At 43.1% G+C, this 19,568-nt stretch overlaps 1 protein-coding gene across 3 annotated transcripts in view; it reads right to left on the bottom strand.

Annotated features, from left to right (window-relative positions):
• Positions 1–4,416: 4,416 nt before the first annotated feature.
• LOC122183094 (synaptotagmin-like protein 2) overlaps positions 4,417–19,568 on the bottom strand; it is a 34,790-nt gene continuing 19,638 nt past the window's right edge. For all 3 annotated transcript variants that reach the window (XM_042876862.1, XM_042876863.1, XM_042876864.1), the window contains exons 5-17: positions 19,261–19,354; positions 18,992–19,085; positions 17,245–18,363; positions 15,829–15,927; positions 13,769–13,860; positions 13,204–13,305; positions 11,192–11,361; positions 10,256–10,358; positions 9,447–9,608; positions 8,538–8,616; positions 7,882–7,981; positions 7,297–7,502; positions 4,417–5,799 (exon numbers count right to left, since the gene is read on the bottom strand). In XM_042876862.1, coding sequence (XP_042732796.1) covers positions 5,654–5,799; positions 7,297–7,502; positions 7,882–7,981; positions 8,538–8,616; positions 9,447–9,608; positions 10,256–10,358; positions 11,192–11,361; positions 13,204–13,305; positions 13,769–13,860; positions 15,829–15,927; positions 17,245–18,363; positions 18,992–19,085; positions 19,261–19,354 — 2,566 coding nt within the window. In that variant the 3' untranslated portion in view covers positions 4,417–5,653. The remainder of the gene's footprint in view (positions 5,800–7,296; positions 7,503–7,881; positions 7,982–8,537; positions 8,617–9,446; positions 9,609–10,255; positions 10,359–11,191; positions 11,362–13,203; positions 13,306–13,768; positions 13,861–15,828; positions 15,928–17,244; positions 18,364–18,991; positions 19,086–19,260; positions 19,355–19,568) is intronic.

Raw genomic sequence — 19,568 nt, 5'->3', positions numbered from 1 at the left:
AGGGCAGTGTTAGCATTTATTTTGCAACCAGAATGGACAGGGAAGTGAAAATCTGGTACACTCTGAACCCCATGGGTGGGAGTGCACAGAGGATAAGCTTGTCCTTGCACCCCTGCAAGTGGAAGGGCTGCTCTGGTGCCACACAGCACACACATGGGATAGCCTCTGGCCACACCAGCTTGTGCAGAGTGGTGGCTGGGTTCCTGAAGAGATGTAAAATATTTGCAAAACATTTCCCTGTGACAGTAAATTAAAAGACAGCTCAATACCATGGGATGGGTTTCTCCAGCTGCAGCACCAGGTGTCTTATCTCAGATTACAATCACATTAAAAAGGCCATGGGTTGGCTGATTGAAAAACAGGGGCTCCCATCATTATGTCTGCCTGAGTCTGCCTGAATTGAAGAACAGATCCTCCACTGGGAATATTATGTCCCTGTAGCTGTTCAGGTCTTCTTAGGAAGGGAACAGGATCTGCTTAGAGCAAATAGAAGCCATTACAATCAGGATAAATTAGTAATGGTGAGTGGGAGAGAGAGGAGGAGAGAAGAGGTTATTGTGTTTTTTCTTCCTACAGAGTGGGTGTCTGAACTACTTACACTGCCAGAAAGCAGCTCCTAAGCTTCCCCTCTGAGCCCAGCACTTGAGCTTGCAGCTCAAGAGCTGCTTTGGATTGTTTGCTAGCCAGGAGGATGGCATTGTAGGCTGCTAGATGCATGAAATCTGTTTTCTGCTCCTATCAGTAGCGTCTCATGTTTATAGTCTATTGCAGCACAGGCAGGTCTGCAGAGCAAGAAAAAACAAAATATATTTCCATTCACTTTGTTCTATGCCTCTAAACACAAGCCTTTATCAGAAGCTGTAGTTCTTGCTGTAAGCTAATTGTGGGGGTCTTCAGGCTGCAGGCAGTGGGACTGGTTGCATGGTACTATATATTTGGTGCTTCATGTAACACAGAGCACCAAGTAATTTCTAATCCTTAATGCAGCCCTGGAAAGAAACCTGGAAGCTAAGCAGCAGAACTGCTGTCATCCTCAGGTCTTCCTCCTTTCCTCCTAGGACAATCCAACAAAGCAGGGCTGGTTTAGCAGACTTAGGTGCACAGCCCAAAGACAAGTATAATGAGATTTTATAGAATTTTAAAATGCAACCATCTTTCTGCTTAAGCAAGCACCTGCTTAAGTGCCTTACAAGGAAATGAATGCACCGCCACCAGCAGGCTGTTCACAGCAGGACTGCAACCCAGAACACACCAGCACCAACCTGCTGTGACCACCAAACCTTGCAGGCTGGGCCTTTGCTCCCACCGGTGTTTTTCCAAAGCCATTAACAGTGACTTCTCTCCACAGCCCTTCTGGAGGCTGGCGCTCAGTTTTGTGCTGCTCTGAGCTGATGCAGCACCCTCCAAACACTGGCACATTCAGAAGGATGGGAGAAGCTGATAAGCACTCCAAAAGTGGGAACAGGTTCCCTTAAGCCACCCACTTTTGCTTCAACCTCATCACATATGAGCCCTCTCCTGCTCACACAGCAGATCAAGAGCTGGCTCTGCAATACCAAACCACACTCAGAGTGCCCTCGTGGCCCCAGGGACTTCAGCCAGCCCCTCGCTGATGCCCTGTTCCTCACGGCAAAGCTGCAGGTACAAAATGCCTCTACATAGAGCACACTCCCTAGGGAGAAGTGGCTGATCCTCCAGGATGATCCCATGGGAAGGGATCTCTATTCTGGGAGATTTCTACGCATCAGTAATATCTTGTGCAGCAGTGCTGCTGAGTGAGCAGCTCCAGTAACACATACCTTATGGCATCTTTGCAATCCCAAAATCTTCTGACAACCTCTGTGGTTGTGGCAGCGAGGGACTTCTCCCAGGCATCTGTTGGAACACCAAGAGCAGACAGCCATGACACCTGACGGGTGGAAAACAGGCAGCTGAACAAAAAAAAATATTAGCCTATGGAAGCTATACAAGTACAAAATGGCCCAATAATACAAACTACCCAACCAACTTTGTGCTGAATACACACAGTTTCAGTTATCAGGAATGGAAGTGTGATTCTTTATTCAGGTTTTCTATTTGATACATTTTTGAGTCAATTTGACAAGCCTTCAAAAATACAGTAAATCTCATTTAAATAGATGTTACTACATGGGTTTATTCAGGCAGCATAATTTACTCCCTGAATCATCACAGTATTTCTTTTTTTTCCCCTGTCTTGGTGAAGGATAGAGCCGAGCAAATATTGGTAATGGATAATTAACTCAACCACTTGTTTTCCATCTCCTCTAAGACACTCATCTGCTGGATGTTGTTCAAGATTCAGCAGTTATTTTTTTCTTTAGTTAGTTTCCCAATTATTTTTAATAGTTTGATACCTGTGATATGAAAGATTTGAATACATACAGGCCACAGATTATATGTGCATGAGGAGGAAGAAATAATTTCCAGAATCTTGCCTTCTCTTCACTTCTTGCTTACAAGATTTCAAAGAAAAAGTTACATAGATAAGGTGTAAACTCAAAAGGAGCACATTTACTCTCAAATGCAGACCATTCATAGAAAGTAGCTGCCCAGCTCAACTGCAGACACTGATATTTTTCTTTTATTTTAAGCAGATTGTGCCTAAAGGTAGCACCCTGCAACACATCAGCCTGCCCAGCCCCTGGGGTTACCTCTGTACCCAGCAAGGGACCAGTGACCACAGGACTCGGCCCCAGGAGCTGCATCAGCAGGGATCCCTGCTGGAACATGTAGCACTGGTACTTGCCTGCTTGTAGTCTTAGAAATGAATTTTTAAAACACACTTACTACATGCACTGAGTCTTATACTTTCATATATCTTCTTATAGAACTCTGCTTAACCCACTCTAGAACGAACTAGTAAATACAGGCAGAAATATTTCAACTTTTTTTTTTTTTTTACCAATTACTATTAAACTCACGTTATCATAAGCCTATGGCCCTGAGTTTACATATGTAGCAGGCACAGACAACAAATGGCAGCATCGTAAGCCACATGCAAACAGGCACTGACCTTATATTCACAAGCTCCTCCACTCCCCCGTGTGTCACTGACAACAAAAGTGCCTTAGTTTTGTGGTTCTTTTCCCCAGATAAAGTGCTTTCTGCATAGTAAGTGACACAGATAAGACAGGGCAAATTTTACTGCCTCAAATACAGCCGTGTTGCAAATGCATGTGTGGTTTGGCAGTGTAATCTTTTACTCTGATAAACCATTAAATGCCAAAGAAAGCTCCTTAAGTTAATCAGGGCTTAATTTAAATAAACAAGCTACTGAAAGATTAACAAAAATCCTCAAAGAAGTCTGAATACAGAAACAACCTGCTCACAAAATCCTGGGCCAAGTCCATAGCAGCCACCACTCCGGCATGAAGCTGGGCCACTGACACCCTTTATCCCCTTTATTGGCACCACTGGTGAAAAAGACAATAATTTTCTGAAAGACCAAACAAACACTGCCAGCTCTAGTTGTGTAACAGCAGTGCTTGTCCCAACTGCTGCACATGAGGAGCAGCAGGAGGGATGGCTCTGTGCTCACATGGAAAGCAGTCAGACAAACCTTCTGGAGGAAGAGCTGGGCCTGCCTGGCTGGAGGCTCCTGCAGCACCATCCACATCTGCAGATACAGCAGAAATCCCCCTGGGAGGAACATGGATAAGGAAACATTTGGGGTGAGTGCAGCAGTCCTGCAGGTAACTCACTGCAGCCACCAACAAGCAGGCCTCTTTGTGGAAGTTCTCCTGTATGTATGCATAAATATTTACATGCTGCTGTTTTATCCCATGGAGGTACCAAAGTGACACCAGGCTAGAACCCATGTAAAGTCTCTTTGGGTTGACATGCTATATAGACCAAGTCCTTCATTAGGTTAGTCATTAATTAATTCTGCTGCCCTACGGACTTTCTCTTAGCACTTTCAGTACCATAACTGGTACATTTTCAAGTATTATCTTTCTCCAATTGCAAAACCACAATCTTTGTTGTTTGCCCTGACAGCTGTTGATTATCTCCCAGATGTCTTCATTTCATGAAAAACTCTGGTTATTTTAACCATCAAAGTTTTCTTTCATTTATTTAGAACCATTTTGCTCAGCTGAATATTAGTGCTGTTTGAGTTAAAAAATACAGTCAACACATTAAAGAATATCAAAATATTCACAGAACCAAAATCTAAAATGGGACAACTACGAATATATATATATATATATATATATAATGAATATATATATATATATATATGACCCTTTTTTGCCCAAGGGTAAGTGAAATGTTGTGGAGAAATATATATATATTCATTATAAAAAAGGGTCATTCTGACACGATAAAATATAACACCTCTTTTGCCTGCAATGTCATTACTCAGACCATGCTAAAGACAGGCACAAGGAGACCAGCTGATGACCAAAGAAAAACATTCTATTTAATCACAATATGTACATCCAAAGTACAAATCACAGAGCTACATTTCAAAATGCATTCATAACATCACTCTACCGCTGTTAGAGTGTGCCAGACACAAAACTCTTGTAATTACTGACAAGAAGGTTGCTCTAGCTCTGGACAACTATCTGACAGGCATCAGGTGAGAGGCAGACAAGAAGGGGAGCAGGACATATGGAGGCAGGTAGTTACCCTAGTCCTCAGCTCTGCAGCTCCCCTTGGCATTCGTTCACTCCCTGCTTACCTCTCCCAGGATTTCCTGCGTTCCACTGCAGTTCTGACCATTTTTCCTGACCCATTATGCCAGGCTAACGCAAGACTGCTCCCTACATCATTATTTTATACTGAAATGTTTTGCACACAAGGCATTTCAAAGATGCTACTAGGTCCGTTAGCAATGTAATGTTATTTTACAGTTAGGCAAGCACTTCAATTCATATTGCACTGGAACTGTTTTAATAGAGTAACTTGCCTGAGGTCACTGACGAAGCCAGTGGGAAAGCTAGGAAAGCAGCTCTTGATTGCAAAATCTTACTAGCTGCAGGACCATCTCTTTTCTCTTTTGTATTAAAGCAGGAAGGATTTAATATATTGAATTCTTGGTTGTTATCCTCCTTGGATTGCTTCATTTTCTGTTTCAAACAGTCCTCTCTTTCTTTAGATTCACTCTGGATCTCAATTTCTTTCATGGTACAGATGTGTTGCCACCAGTGACAAATGCAAAGCTCTCATTTTCAGCCTGTGCTGCCTGGTGACTTGGAACAATTCTACATAACGTACAAAGTGTACCACCTGCAGGTAAATATGTGTGATACCATAGCGAAGCTTCAGTACAACCACATCTCAGCATGGGTTAAAAAAAAACCACAGTACAAGCAAGAGTAAAAAAATAAATAAATATCTGGATTTCCTCTTTCCTGCTGATGTTGCCAGTGCTTAATGGATTCAAACACACTCATTAAATAAAAAGGTAACATTTCTTCTTGTTCAAAATCAAGCATAGCATCAGTTTGGCACTTTCCAGGTCTTCCATCAGGGAACAAATTGTTAACATTTAACATCTCCAAAGTGCTGCCCATGAACTGCCTTACTAACCTTACGATTGCCAGCCCCATGGTCTCTATCACCTCGGGGTGGGAAGTTTCCTATATCTAACAAACACGTTCAGCCTTGCTCTAGAACACACAGTAGGTTATTTCAGTTTTTTCCTCCCTGCCAATGAGCGTAGTGGCAGCAACCCCTCAATCCACTCATTGGTAGCAGACATCATCTCCTGCCAAAAGGCCACCTCCTCTTGTGTTGAGTCCATCCAGTCCACGGGGATGCCGTAGCTCAAACCTGAAGAGAAACGAGGAGATGGAAACGTTGGGAGCTGCATAAGGAGCTTCCACTCCATACAGAAAAGTACTCACTGAGATACAACTGCTGCAGGTAGGGCCTTAACCTAAAAGGTGCTGAGTTCCTGTCAGGAAGTTGCTCTGTAATCACCTCCCATTCTTCTGCTAATGATCTCCATCTTACACCAGAATTCAGTATAAAAGCCACAAAACACAAGAATCCTAAAAATAACCTAGCAAGGAAAACAAGGTTGGGCTCAAGTCCAGTACTGCTGTTTTTGATGTGGTAAAGAAGGTCTACAAGGTTTGGCATTCCTCCTGATTTGCTGTGAAGAGGGACAGGTATTTGTTAAAATTCTTTTGCTCTACATTTCATTTGTACAGGAATCAAATATATGATGGTGTAAAAGTGTGCATATTAATTCCAAACTGATTTTCCAACCACATTTTCAAGCGCCGACTACTTGTCGAATAGGTAAAAGTCTAAACTTGGATCACAACTAATCCTGGGTTTGATATTTTTATGTGAACTTCCCACTGGTTAGTTCACAACTCTCTTGGTGACATGTTAGAGATTGAAAACAGAGATCACACAGTCAAATCCAATAAATGTGTACCTGTATCCAATAAATGAGTACCTGCAAGGCAAATCTTCAAGCTACAATAAGGCTCTTCCTGAGTCCCTCAAGGAACAGTCACCTTTTATTACATCCCCCACCCTGAAATCTTCTGCTTGTCTTTCATCTTTCAGAGACCCCTATTGCTTAACAGTAAGTATAGCTAGCTTACAAATCCTTCCATCTCCTACCTACCAACTACAAACACTCTACCTGTCAAAGCTAGGCACAGGGTACACTGAAAGTTAAGATAGCATGGTTAGCAAATGGCACCTCTGCTGTGCTCTTTGAGCACTTCATAATCTAAACTAAGAGAAGTAATTTAAAAAATAAGAACACCTTCATCTACACCTAAACAACTCAATTTCCAAACTGTTGATGTTGTCTCAGTAATGACTGAGATAGAACAACTACTGCATCAAGCTCTGTTTTCCAAATATTAGTTATTCCTGCTACTGTAGTATTTCAATGAAGGAGATGAGGACAGAGTCACCAGGTGGTGCTGTCCCACATGGCTTTCAAGTTCTTTGTCTTCAGCTCTGAGCACTTTGCACTGGGAGGAACAGCAAAATAACATTGATTTACAATGCTGCCTCTTTTCCTGCAGCAGCAGGAAAATTCTCTGCTGGACCCACGCTGATTCTTGAGTTTTGTCAGACCTGTGAGTTGACATGGCAGAGAATGGGGGAACAGAGGGTTACTATCACAATACCAGGGCCCCTTGCATCTCAGACACAGTGCAAGTATGAAGCCCCTTAATAGCTAGACACTCTCCATATCTGGTTTCTCCCTAACAGCAAAATGCTCAGCAACTTTCCATTATACCACTTGGCTCAGCAGCAGTATAATGGTATTCATTTAATGTAAAGGAAATCACTCACCTGTCCCAAGGCCCAGCCTGATTCCTCCAAGGAAATGGTTGGTTAGTTTTTCATGATCCCACACAGTCAGTTCAACGCAAGCATCCTTCAAGTCCTCTGTATGAAAGCCATCGTACACAATAGTGTGATTGAAAACAGGGTTTGTGTCTCTTTTTACGACTCGGGTCTTTTGGTAGCTCTTCTTACTCGTGTCTGGAAGCACATAGCTTTGAGAGGAAAAAAAATACAGCAAGTAGTGTAAAATATCACATGAGGTTTCATTAGTGTCTACAAACTTTCTGGGCCTAAACAGGCCTCAGATCTGAAGTAAGGAGTAATTGGGTCTCAACATAAGAAATCCCTGTAAATTTAATGGGGAATCTTTACAATCCTTGGAGTAAACTTTCTTTTCCCAAGAAAATCAATTTTGTAAGCAAAGATTCTTAGAAAGGAAGGATGCTTAACAGATCCTGCTTTAGGAAAAGGGTTTCTTTTTTCTTCTTCTTCTTTTTATTTTTTTTTTCCAAAGTGATATTTTACACTAAAAAATGGGTTCTAATTCCATCATTTGGATGCCCAAGAGGATATTTCATAATGGACACTTACCATTTCACAAAGGAGTCAACTCCAGAAGGACGCAACTGCAGAAGGTCCTTGACATCTTTGACCCAAATGTGAACTTCACCAGAGGGAGGATTCTTGGGACCTGCCATGTAGTACAACAGAAAGCTCTCATGACAGACCCAGCAATAGCTAGCAAGGCAATGAGCTTCCTCTCAGGGACCCGAGGGAGCAGTGATACGACCTCTCTGCACACCACTCCCCTGGAGCTGTGCTCTGTTGGGTACCACAGTGCCATGATCACGGTGGCAGGAGGCTCCTGACACAACCTGCCAGTGATGCATTGATGCAGGAAAGGAGAAGGAACTACTGGGGAAACCCAACCTTCTGCCTGTCCCAAAGTAAGAGGAGCTGTGTGCTGCTGCTACAGCATCACAACACCCCACCGTGCCCATGACAGCTGGCGAGTTTTAGCTTGTTGAGCTCTTCCTCTCTGTACAATTTCCCAGTAAATCCAATATGTGAAAAACAGATGTAATCTGCAGACGGTGCTGTCAAGCACTGTGGTTGTCCCTTTGTGCTGATCTCTACGATCTTGCTCTAATGAGATTACTCTTTAACCAGCCCACAAAACGATGAAGCATTACAAGCTACATACCAATATACAGGCAATACTTCTTAATTTATGAAATACATCTTACCTAGGCTTCCTGGAGGGACATACTTAATAGACAAATTCATCACTCCTCGATGATCCACGCCATTAACAGCAGAAAGACTCTGAAATAGAAAGAGATAAACAAGGGCATGTGTTAACATAGCATGGCAAACAGCTTTTGATTCAAATACAGGGGGACAAATAGACCAGCTCTGCTTCTTATAGCTGGCACAGTCTATTCTCAGGGCTACTTTGTGACTTTGTTCTCAAACTCAGTCCCTTGGAACCTAACGCTTCAGGATTCAGAGCAGGGTTGCCCTTCCAGAAATGTCCAGTTGGACAAAATCACCTTTTTTCTGAAAGCCTTTATTTTATGAAAAGGGATCTTAGGTCAGACCTCTGAACACAGGAGCAGGCAGGAAGCTGTACCAGTTTTACAAAAGGTGGCACCTGAGTATTTACCTGTCAAGGCATGTCTAACTGCATCACCTGGTACGCTGGTGTCTGTTTTTTAAGGGATGGTCTTTTATGTGACAAGACAGAGAGGCAGCCATGTCAAGAGTTTCTGCTGATTAGTGTCAGATCACATTTATGAAAGTGTCACCAAGTAAGACCCAAGAAGGCCTGCGTTCAGAGCACTAAATACTGTGCTAACAAGTCTAGGGCTTGTGGGTGTTTCCAGTGCTTCCCTAGGCAAGAGCTGGGCTTCTAAACACCAGCCAAAGATCTCTGAGTCTTCCCTTCCCTCTGGCTAGGGCATACAAGTCCCAGCTGCAGGGACCACTGGCTTCCAGCCAGATGCCCACTTACACCAAAGACGTGGCAGATGGGGCTCAGCAGGAAAAGCCCTGAGTTAACAGTGCATGGCTCAAGCAGCCAAGAAGGATTTCTGCCACTCCTAAAGGCTTTGGGGTTGGGCTGGGAAGCAGAATTGCAGCTGAGATGCACTTACCCGGGGCTTCAGTGGATACCAGTTGAATTTTCGGTTGCTCCAGTCCCAGCTGGCCAAGTCTAATTCAATCTCTCCCAAGAAACTATTACGTCCCAATGGGTCATTGTGCCAAACAGAGAGATTCAATTTTTGGATCAGCAATACCATTTTCTCTATTTTATACTAGAGGAAGAAAGAGAAATCAGGTTGCTCTTTTTTTTTTTCTCTTCAGTTTTTCTCACAACTGGAAATATACTACTCAAAAACTTGAATTACTCTAAGACACTTAAACCTACTCCACACATGCTCAAAAGAACTGACCCCATTCTGAACATCTCTTTTTGTGCTGCAGCCTGACAGTCAGCCACCATGAGCCTGACAATGCTTGTCTGCTGAGCACAGGGAAATTCAGTGCTTCATTCTTCATCAAGAAATAATATTTTTTCAAGAATTATTAACACAGGCTTGGGCATTGTTAAATAATCCTCCATGCTTTGGTAAGCAAGATCACAGGATAAGGACCTTTCTTAATAGTGCCATGTCTTGTAACTGCAAGCCAGAGAAGGTAAGAATACCTCCTTGTTGTGACAGCAGCACAGGCTCACAGGTCTCTTCTTCCAAAGGTCACTGTATAGTTTTGTCACAGAAATCTTGTGTGCCACCCAAGTGAGTACAGAAGAACTTTCAACATCTCTGCCCTCATGAAACCAAGGGAAGAGCAGCACAGCAGGAGACAGGAGAAGGAGCCCAGCAGATAGGCTCCTTCCAGACCTGACCAGGGATAGGTGCCTGCTACAACACAGGTTTTCAGAGCATGTATGTGTTCTTACCCTTAGCACTTCATTGTAAACAGGATTCACAGTCCTTTTCTTCACTGAGGTTTTCCTCTTACCCATTCTCGCTTTGTCTGGGAGCAGGTAAGTTTTAACATACCTGGAAAACAAAACCAAAAACAACAGCTGAATACTATTCAATATTGCCAAGCAAGCAAGACTTCTGGATGGTAAAATGGACTTTATGGAAGCAAGTCGACTCTGTAAGGGCAGAACTAATTGAGAAACCTGCTGGGATATTAACTTGTCTTGCACATGAAGTTATAAATCTCACTAGGGATGGATGGATGCCACCAACCTTCAGAACAGAACAAGCAGTTCTCTAAGCAGTGTGGAAAGCCAGCAAGGACATCTATCAATTTTCTGAAGTACCCGTAACTATAGCAAATCTGTGCTTTCAAAATCTGGGTGTAATTAGAAGAGGTGGAATGTCTCAAGAAGCCTGATTATAAATCCCTCCTTTTCAAAATTCATATCCAAGGTTATTTTTATTGTCTTTTAAAACAGATTACCATACAATTACCATTGTGCCACACAATAGTGCTTCTTTTCAGACTTTCTTTCCACATAAACATGTGTCTACATCACCAGAGTTACTACTAAAGTGTATTCACCATGGGGAGACCAAGTTTCACATGGTTACATAGAGAATATATTTCAATAATAAAAGGAAGTCCTCCTGTAGTGAGCAAGGTTTTCTCAATCTTATTCAGATATATGTCTGTGGCAACATATTTACTGATGTTGGTGGCTCTAAAAACATCAAGAAGGTTAGTGGTTACTGCTAGGAAACACCCAGCAGTCCAGAAGTCGAGAGGTAGGAAGAAAAGATGGGATTTTACAAGAAAATTCATAAGAAAAAAAGAAAGCTCTTCAGAACACAAAGTTTAGCAGCAGAAAAGTCACGAGGAATCAAAGTGAAACATCACTCACGGGTCAGTCCTGTCTTTCTTCTCATCCACAACAGCCAGGTCCTTGCACTGGGACACATGAACCTGGAACTCACGGTTCTTCTCATCATAGTCTAGTGCAAATTCCACAGTACCCTGGGCATCCACACTCCCAAAATCGCCGCTGTACACACTGAGCACACTGCCACTCACCTGCCAGGTGGAAGAAAAAGGTCACACCACTGAAATAAGCACTTTGCTGACCTGTTTTCTGGACCAACATGTGCATTCCTGGAGAAATGATCTGCTCCCTCTGTCTTCAAGTATTACTGCATCCTTGATGCAGAAATGGTGAACATCTGCAGCTTGCAAAAGCAAGGGTTTGAGGACACGAATAAGTCTCACAGAGATGCGATACCCTATAACAGGACTAAGAAGCACTGATTTCCCAAGTGCCCAAAGCTTTGGGAAACAGTTAAATATCACTAGTAAGAGCACACAAGTCTTATCCCTTTCCTGGTGCTACCTATACTAAGGGCTGCTATTCTGAACCAGGCTCATCACTAAGAAATATATTGAGAGAACTTTAACTATCTTCATATACACTTATTATTTATGGTAGAGATAGTCACCCTATTGTCATTCAGTTTTAAAAACAGGCTACTAAGAACGACATCAGATTAGAAATATAGAAAAAAAAATGACCATTACTGTCTTGTTGCTTGCTGACAAAGTGCAGAGAGCTGTAGAGAACAGAAACAAATATATCCTGTCCTGAAGAGGCACTGTCCCACTTTATGGGAAAACACCTGTCACAAATGCAGAGGAAAATGAGTTTTCTTCAGGTATAAACCAGGAACAAGGCACTCAAGAGCCACTTGCTTTCCCAGAACAAACTGGATTTGCCCAAAGGCCTTGAGCTTCTCTTTCCAAGGCTTCAAATCTTTCTCTAATAGAAAGTCAAGAAAAGGAAATAAAATACAGCTCCAAAAAGATGAGAATTTTCTATTGCACCAATCACTTACGATTATTGAAGGGATACCATAAAAGCTAATGCAGTTTACAAAGCAAATAATTAAACTTCTTGGGACTCTTCTGTGGTACAATCATGAATATTTATCAAAAAACTTTCCTAGTAATTAACCCAATTCTTTTCTTTCTCCCCCCCATTCCTTTTCTTTCTGAATTAAATGCTATGGTAACCTATAAGAATCTGCTAAATATCTTCTCTCAATCTGAGGAGATACATTTCTCATCTCATCAGGATATTCAACCCAACAGAGAATTCTAAATCAGATTTTCAAAAGCATTTATGTCACTTGTCAAAAAAGGCTCATTTATAGCTCCCAGATTCTACAGACTAAAAGGACTAATGCACCCCCAAGCTAAAGCTTTTTAAATAACATATTTACCGACATTCCTGACCTCTCCCTACAAGCTTTTCTTCACATATATTCTTTAGATCTCACATATACACTTTGGAACTACCTATACTAGTAATACAGCAAATTAAAGCACTTTTAAATAGCCCCCCACAGAACACTGTCTCTAAGGAATCCTTTTAAATTGCCTAAAAAACGCACTCAGTTTTCGTCAGCTTTCCTTAGAAGCTGAACTTCTAAACCATCCTGTTGCTATCAAATTCTGAGCTCCCTTTAACTTGTTGATTAAGTGAAGGAGAAGCTTGCAGAGGGCACCAGTCTGCAGTCCCAGCCCTCTCAGAGCCACTCAATAGCTGTGTGTAATTCCCCCACCTAGAGAAAGGCCACTCCTCTCTTCCAGGCTGCAGCACACTTTGCTCCACACTTTGGAGCAGAGGCTGCCTCTTACTCTGAATTTGTCTAACAAGGACCTAATGAGGATTTCTAATTTGAGATAGTACCTGAAGACACTTCTTTAAGGCAGGTAATTAGCCATCACTGTTCTTTTAAATCAAGTACCACGCAGAAACCAATGTGATACTCGAGGCCACGTCATCCACATCAGCCTAAATGCAGCGTCACTGCATCCAACTGAGAAATGCTTTCTAGCAAAACATACACATTAAATACCTACCGAGGAGACAGATGCCATGTCGGAGGAGTGGCTGCCAATGCTAGGAGTCTTTTTGTGCTTGCTAAACTGGAAGCTGATTTCCGAAGCCGTGTCTGATTCTGTCTGCTCAGAAAATAACAAGCATCTTTATGCTCTGCCGTATAAGCACTTCCCAACACTACAGAGGAAAACCAATAGCTCAGCAGAGTCCCATTAAGCAGAAAGCAGGTTAGGAGAGCGGAGGGGAGTGCAGGGAATCTCCCCAGAGGCACTGCCTCTGACCGGCAGCAAACGTCATCATTAACTGCCTCCAAACCACCTGGGCTCTTGGGAAGGGCATGTAGCATTGTGATTTGAGACAGAGGGAAAGACCAAAACTCCTACAGGACCAAAAGGTTGGTGTGGATTACTAGGGACCCTTTTCTTACAGCTTTTAGAATTTTTATCTTTTTTTTTTTAATGACATAAGCAAAGCATTCTCTAGGGCAAGTACTGCCAGTGTCCCAGAAAAAGATTCTCATGGACCCGACTGCTGTTTAAGGGATGCTAGGGAAATTATTTCAGTCATTTCTGGTATCTATCCTACCTCAGACAACAGGAGAGGAGAGGATCTGCTCAGTTCTTTGACTCTTTCAGGTTCAAGAAATAGATGGGGTATCAAAAGAGGTTTACTGTACGCTGTAAGTACAAATAGAAAAGAGGCATCAAGATAAACTGTCAGAGTCAGGAAGATGTAAGAAAGACACTTGTTTGTTTGTTTGTTTAAAGGCACAAGGTGGGAGGAAAAGCTTGTGGGAGGCATTTCCTCCAGCTCTGCCACCAGTCACTGAAGGTGAGCCCTCCCCAGGACACAGGCTGCTGGCTAGCTAATGCTGTAAAAGCTACTCTCAGCGTGCTTTCATCCCTGAGGAGTGTCCAAACTCCCTCTAGTGGCTAATTCAATTTATCCACTGCCCGAAGCACGTGTAACTTCTTTGCTCTACATCCTCTAGCTATGTAGATTTAATTTAGAACAAAAGCATGCGGATCCACTCCCCATCAAAGAAACCAAACATGCTCACATTTCCATCTCATAGCATGTGTAAACAATATTTCCCTGTCCAAACGATCTGTAAAATACTTAGACCTATAATTTCACTGTTGCAACCACCTCTCAAACATACTGCTAGATGGACAAAGAGGTGGAAATAGTCTGCTATATAAAAAAAAAAAAGCAGCTTCAAAAAAGTACCAACTTCCACAACAACCTAAGAAGATGGCCACTGAACTGCTTAAATGTTTAAATAAGGCCTACCTGCTCCGTATTTATCTTTTCTCAGTAACTTCCTCGATGACTAATATCATTCCAAAATGACTGGCTTGTTTTCAGATGACATATGCACATATACATTGGTGCTGAGCGTTAGCTGTGATGATGCACTACTCAATGCTCAGAATACCAAAAGGCTGTTTGGTATCTCCAACAGCCAGTAAAGTGTTAAATAGCCTTTTCTGCAGGCTATTTGTTATACTGTAAACGAGTGCAACTCGGTAGAAGGTTTCCTAGGATGAGGTTTGTGGCTCTAAATAAGCTGCAATGGGGAAAGGCTAAAATCTTTGTCATCTGCATGAAGACTACATCACTGAATGGCAATGCATGTGGGACTTGAAGCTTTGAGCCATCGTGTTTTATGACTTGCATTGCTGCTTCATATGACAGGGCATACATTTGCACAAGGACAGCATGGGTCAGTTGCACGCAGACAGGTCAATGCAGCATGCCCCATTCACCAGCTGCCTGGGACAGCCCAAAGGGCACTCCCCTCCATCCCATAACCAGGGATCAGGTTGACTTAAACTTGGCCTTATTGTTTCCTCTGAGCTGCTTTACCCTACTCTGGGCAACCCCCAACCTCCCCAACTCAGTCCCAGCATACTTGGCCATACCCCTTTGCTTTTAGACGCGCTCATGGCTGTCTTCTTGAGCTTGCCAGCTTTCCTCTTTTGGGGACATGTACTGGTTTTCCTGGCCACAGAGGCTGCTGCTGCCTTCCTTCAGGCCCTCTTCCTTGACTGATGCTTTCTTGGGCTACTTGGTGGCACAGTCTTGGCCATGGGCTTCTTCAGCTTTTGCTGCTGCTTTCTTGGTTGCCTTCTCTTCAGTTTCTCTTAGTTTCCCCAAGAGGAACTGCCAACATGAAGTGTGTCCCAGCTGGTAGCTGAGGAAATCAGGCTAGCAACCTGGGGCTGCTCTGGGAAAGGCCCAGATATAGGCCCAAGCAAGCGTGTGACAGCAGCCTGTGGCACAGCTCGCATGCTGGATGCAAGGTCTGCCACGTCTGATTGATCCACTGAGCAGGCTGCCATATAGGTCCCATGGTACTCAGTGGTGGAAGAGGAGATGAGATTCTTGCCAACCGTTTGAAGCCTGTTTGCGTTTTGCTGCGCACACTGAGTGACATACCATCAATCTAGCTGTAATTTCCTGGCCTTGAATTTAATTTTAGGTACTATAAGCTCTCTAATTTGATGATGAAACAATATGTCATTTTCCTTGCTTTCCTTCCTTCTGTTCTAGCACAGAAGCACCAGGGATGCAAAATTCATACATAATACATTGCCTTCAAGAAACTTAAACTAAAATGCAGAAAGAAAAGCATTACTCACTCTCTGTGGTTGTGTAAATGTTCACCATGCTCTTTGCAAGATTAATGCTGTTTGCTTGGGCCAAGGTTTGAGCAGCAGGAGAATGATCTCCATCTTCCTCTGGAATATATGAAAAGTCAAGTTGACATAGTGAGTAAACAAACACAAATGGGCAGAATGTCAGCAGGCATGAATGTCTCTCTCCCAGCTACTCCTTCTGCTTAGAGCACACTGCAGTTGTACAGTTACACAAAGTTACTTTCAAATCATTGGCTGCAACACCTCTCCCAGAGAAAAGCTCTTTGCACTATGATGAGAAATGTAAACACTGGAGTAACCCAGACCCCAAAAGAGATTGACATTTAGAAAGAACTTCCAGTGGAATACAGCCATCTGCTAATATCAATCTGTAACAACTGTAATAATGGAAAAAATACCCTGAGCAATACAAGAATGACTGGTATATAAAAGAAATGCTCACGTTTACCTGAAATGCAACTCAAGATTTTAATGGAAATGTTATAAAAGGTAGGAAATAAGCCAAGAAATGACTAAGTCAAAATCAAATCAGCTAAATGTATGGAAAATCCTCTCAAATGGGTCTCAATCAGGTACAAGAGGATCAAAGATGCAGAAAAAGGAGACACGGAACTCTCTTTTCCTAGGTCTTTGCTTGGCAGGGAACGGAGTTGTGGGCAATCAGAGCTCACATTTTGTTTTAACATGAACTTTTGCCCATATTATCAGTCCTTACAAGAGCCTGTCAAACCCAGAGGAAAAGGCTGATAAAGTGGTAGTACTCCACTGTGTAGACTCACTCTAAAGTCCACTCCAAAGTAGACTCCACTGTGATGGAGAATGTGGCATCAGAACCCACAAAGCTCAGACTCCCTGTCCAGTCCATTCTGTTTGCAGCTTACTGGTGGATTCCCAAAAGGCCTAAAGTGTCATTCAAATCCTGACTGCCAGTAGCCATATTGAAGTAGGGCAAAGGTCAATGTATTTATTAAACACTGTGCTTCACGTTTTATTTCTGCTATTTGCATCAGACCTATCTTTACCAGCACAAGGAATTCTGGCAGATCTACATTTGAAAAAAGTGTAGTGCTCTCAGTTAGTAAAGTTCCTGCAACCTGCTGTAGTCAGGGCTAAAGAACTGGAGATCTGTCCCTAGCTGAGGTGCTTGAAGGCAAAGTGTGAGAATAGGCAGTGGTGAGAAAGGCAAAGGGACATCACATTGCCCATGTTTACATCTCACTGCACTACAAAGAACAGTTGTTTCCATAGCTGCTGGTTAAACACATTCCACACATGCTAACCCTGTACCAATTTTAATACAGTATAGATGTAGAAGCAAAGAAAACATGCAAAATTGGAAGCATTAGGGAAGAAAACAGGCTTAGAGGTGACCCAGGGTGCAGTTACAGCCCTCAGTACCTGAGTGAACAGACAAGTCCATCTTCCGAACAGCTTCTCTCCCTCCAGCCAGCACACTGCCTGTTGGCTGTTCTGAAGACTGGCATGTATTTTCCTCAGGTAGCTCTCCATTTATTTCCATGTTGTCAGGAGTGCCCACATCAGGTCTTTGTGCTTTCTCATCATTTTTGTCACCACCTGCAGGCGCAGGCTCAATCAGTGTCTGCACCCTGCTTACCAAAGAGCTCTCTGTGCGCTTGCGCTCCTCTGCCACAATCAACTTCTCTGTAGGCGTCTCTGGCTCAAACATGCTGCCAGATACTTCCTTGGTAGGAGACTCGATTTTGATGGAAGGCACTCGCACAGGCAATCTGGATTTCTTGGAGCTGCGCTGTGCTGCCTTCTCTTCCTCTGGCACTGACGGCTTCCCATTGCTTTCGCCCAGCGAATTATTTCTTGTAACCAGGCCTCCTTTGCTCTTGGCATATGTAGACCTCGGAGCAATGGGAATGGATCCCTTCCTCACAGGAGCTACATAGCTTGGTTCCTCCTCACTGGAAGATAAAGTTATTGTCCTTTTGTAAGGGCTTCTTGTTTTAGTGAAGGCTCCAGGTTTTTCTTCACTGTTCTGGCCATGATCTGACTGCACAGAGAGCGAGCGGCACAGCTTGAACTGCCTGCCATCTGCCTCCAGCGAGCCTGGGGACTCTGGCACACTTCCCATCATCACCGAGTCTGCTCCCTTCTCCCAGAAGTTCTTCAAATTCTTGAAGTGCTCACGATCAAGGCCAATGTCCTCCTCTTTATTACTCATTGATGAGATTGTGTAGTTCACGCCTGGCTTCACTGCCTGGCTGCTTTCCCCTTCTGTAGTCAGCAATCTCGGGCTTGCCAGTAACTCTCTCTTTTCAAGGTTGTTCTCTGCTGGCCCTAGGTGATTCACAAACTGCTCTGATCTGGAGAGACTTCTGCTTGGTTTCCTCTTAACAGGTATCTTGCTGGGAGCATAAGCTGCTTCGTGTGCATTTTTTGGTCCTGCTGTGGTGCCAGTGGCCCCATCAGCAGCTTCTCCAGTTGCACAGCTGGGCTGTGGCACAGCATCGTCTGAAAGCTTGGCAGGCGGTGGAGACAGTCCATTACCTACAGCAAAGACAAATGCTCAAAACCCATCCCACCACACCATATCCTAACTCCCTGGAAGGTCTGGGCTGAAGGTCCTCAAAGGGAAGCCAGAAGGACTTTCTAGAAACCACCAATATGTTCCCAATCCTTCCCTATTTTGAGAGTCCAGCAAGTTCCCTTTCATGTGAAGGAAAAGCCTGAAAAACTCAGCCCTTCTTTCTGCACCAAGGAGGGGAAAAATTTCACTGAGCTCTAAATTGTTGCTGTGAGTTGGGGATTTGTTCACAGCTTCACATTCTGCTTGACAGATTTCATACTGTCTATTTGCTACATTCCAAAATACACTACATATTCAAAGCAGGAGACTAAAGAAATGTAACTTGGATCTGTGCATTAAGGAATTGTTAGCCAAGCACTCAGTTAACCATACTGAGAGCCAGGAGGAGTTTTAGTCACTGAGGATTTTTTTTTCTTGATTCTTTCCGCCTTGTGCATAATTCATATGAATTTTGGCAGCCCATTCTTACAGGCCAAGCTAAGAAAAGCTCTTTGTTATCCATTTGTACACACAAAAAAAGCAACATGTTTCTTGGTGTTTGACTCTAAACAATGAAAATGTCAGTGGTTCACTGAACAAAAACTTTACCTTTTCTAGACAAATGCAAGTTGTCTGTTGCAGCTGCAAACGGACTTGCTCCAGTGTCACTCTCCGAGGAAGAAACATCATGTATACTGAATCTCTGAATGGAAAATAAACTCTGTCAACGTATATCCATTCACAAGACTGGAAAAAATGTCATTTATTTGAGCACAGATATAGAGAGGACAGTCTGTGGAGCCCCTGGTCAGTAGATACAGACTGTGTGAAGACCCAAGAAATAACAAAACTGAACACAGAAGATATGGCAGTAGTACCTTGTGTGATGCAGACAGCATGGCAGAAAGTCTCGGCTTTGGTTTTGGCAAGATTTTATGCTCCTCTGCAGTATCAAGAGCAGGTGTGTTGGATCTATAGAGTAGAAAAACATCTGAGCAAGGAGATCAGTGGTAGGGATGCACTGGATAGGGCATCCACTGCATAGGCAGTCTGGCAGGCTTCAACATTGATTCAGTTCTGCTCAGCTGCTTTGTCACTTTTTTTCTACTGACTCTGCCCAATATAAGGCTGCCCAGAACTAGTGCCTTCATTCATTTTCTCCTTTGGAAGGACTGGGGGTCATATT

The sequence above is a fragment of the Lagopus leucura genome, unplaced genomic scaffold (assembly GCF_019238085.1).
Source record: "Lagopus leucura isolate 7727_CA_CO unplaced genomic scaffold, USGS_WTPT01 Super-Scaffold_100016, whole genome shotgun sequence".
NCBI lineage: Eukaryota > Metazoa > Chordata > Aves > Galliformes > Phasianidae > Lagopus > Lagopus leucura.
Note: the sequence above shows the minus strand (reverse complement) of the source record. Positions and strands in the feature narration are given on the sequence as shown.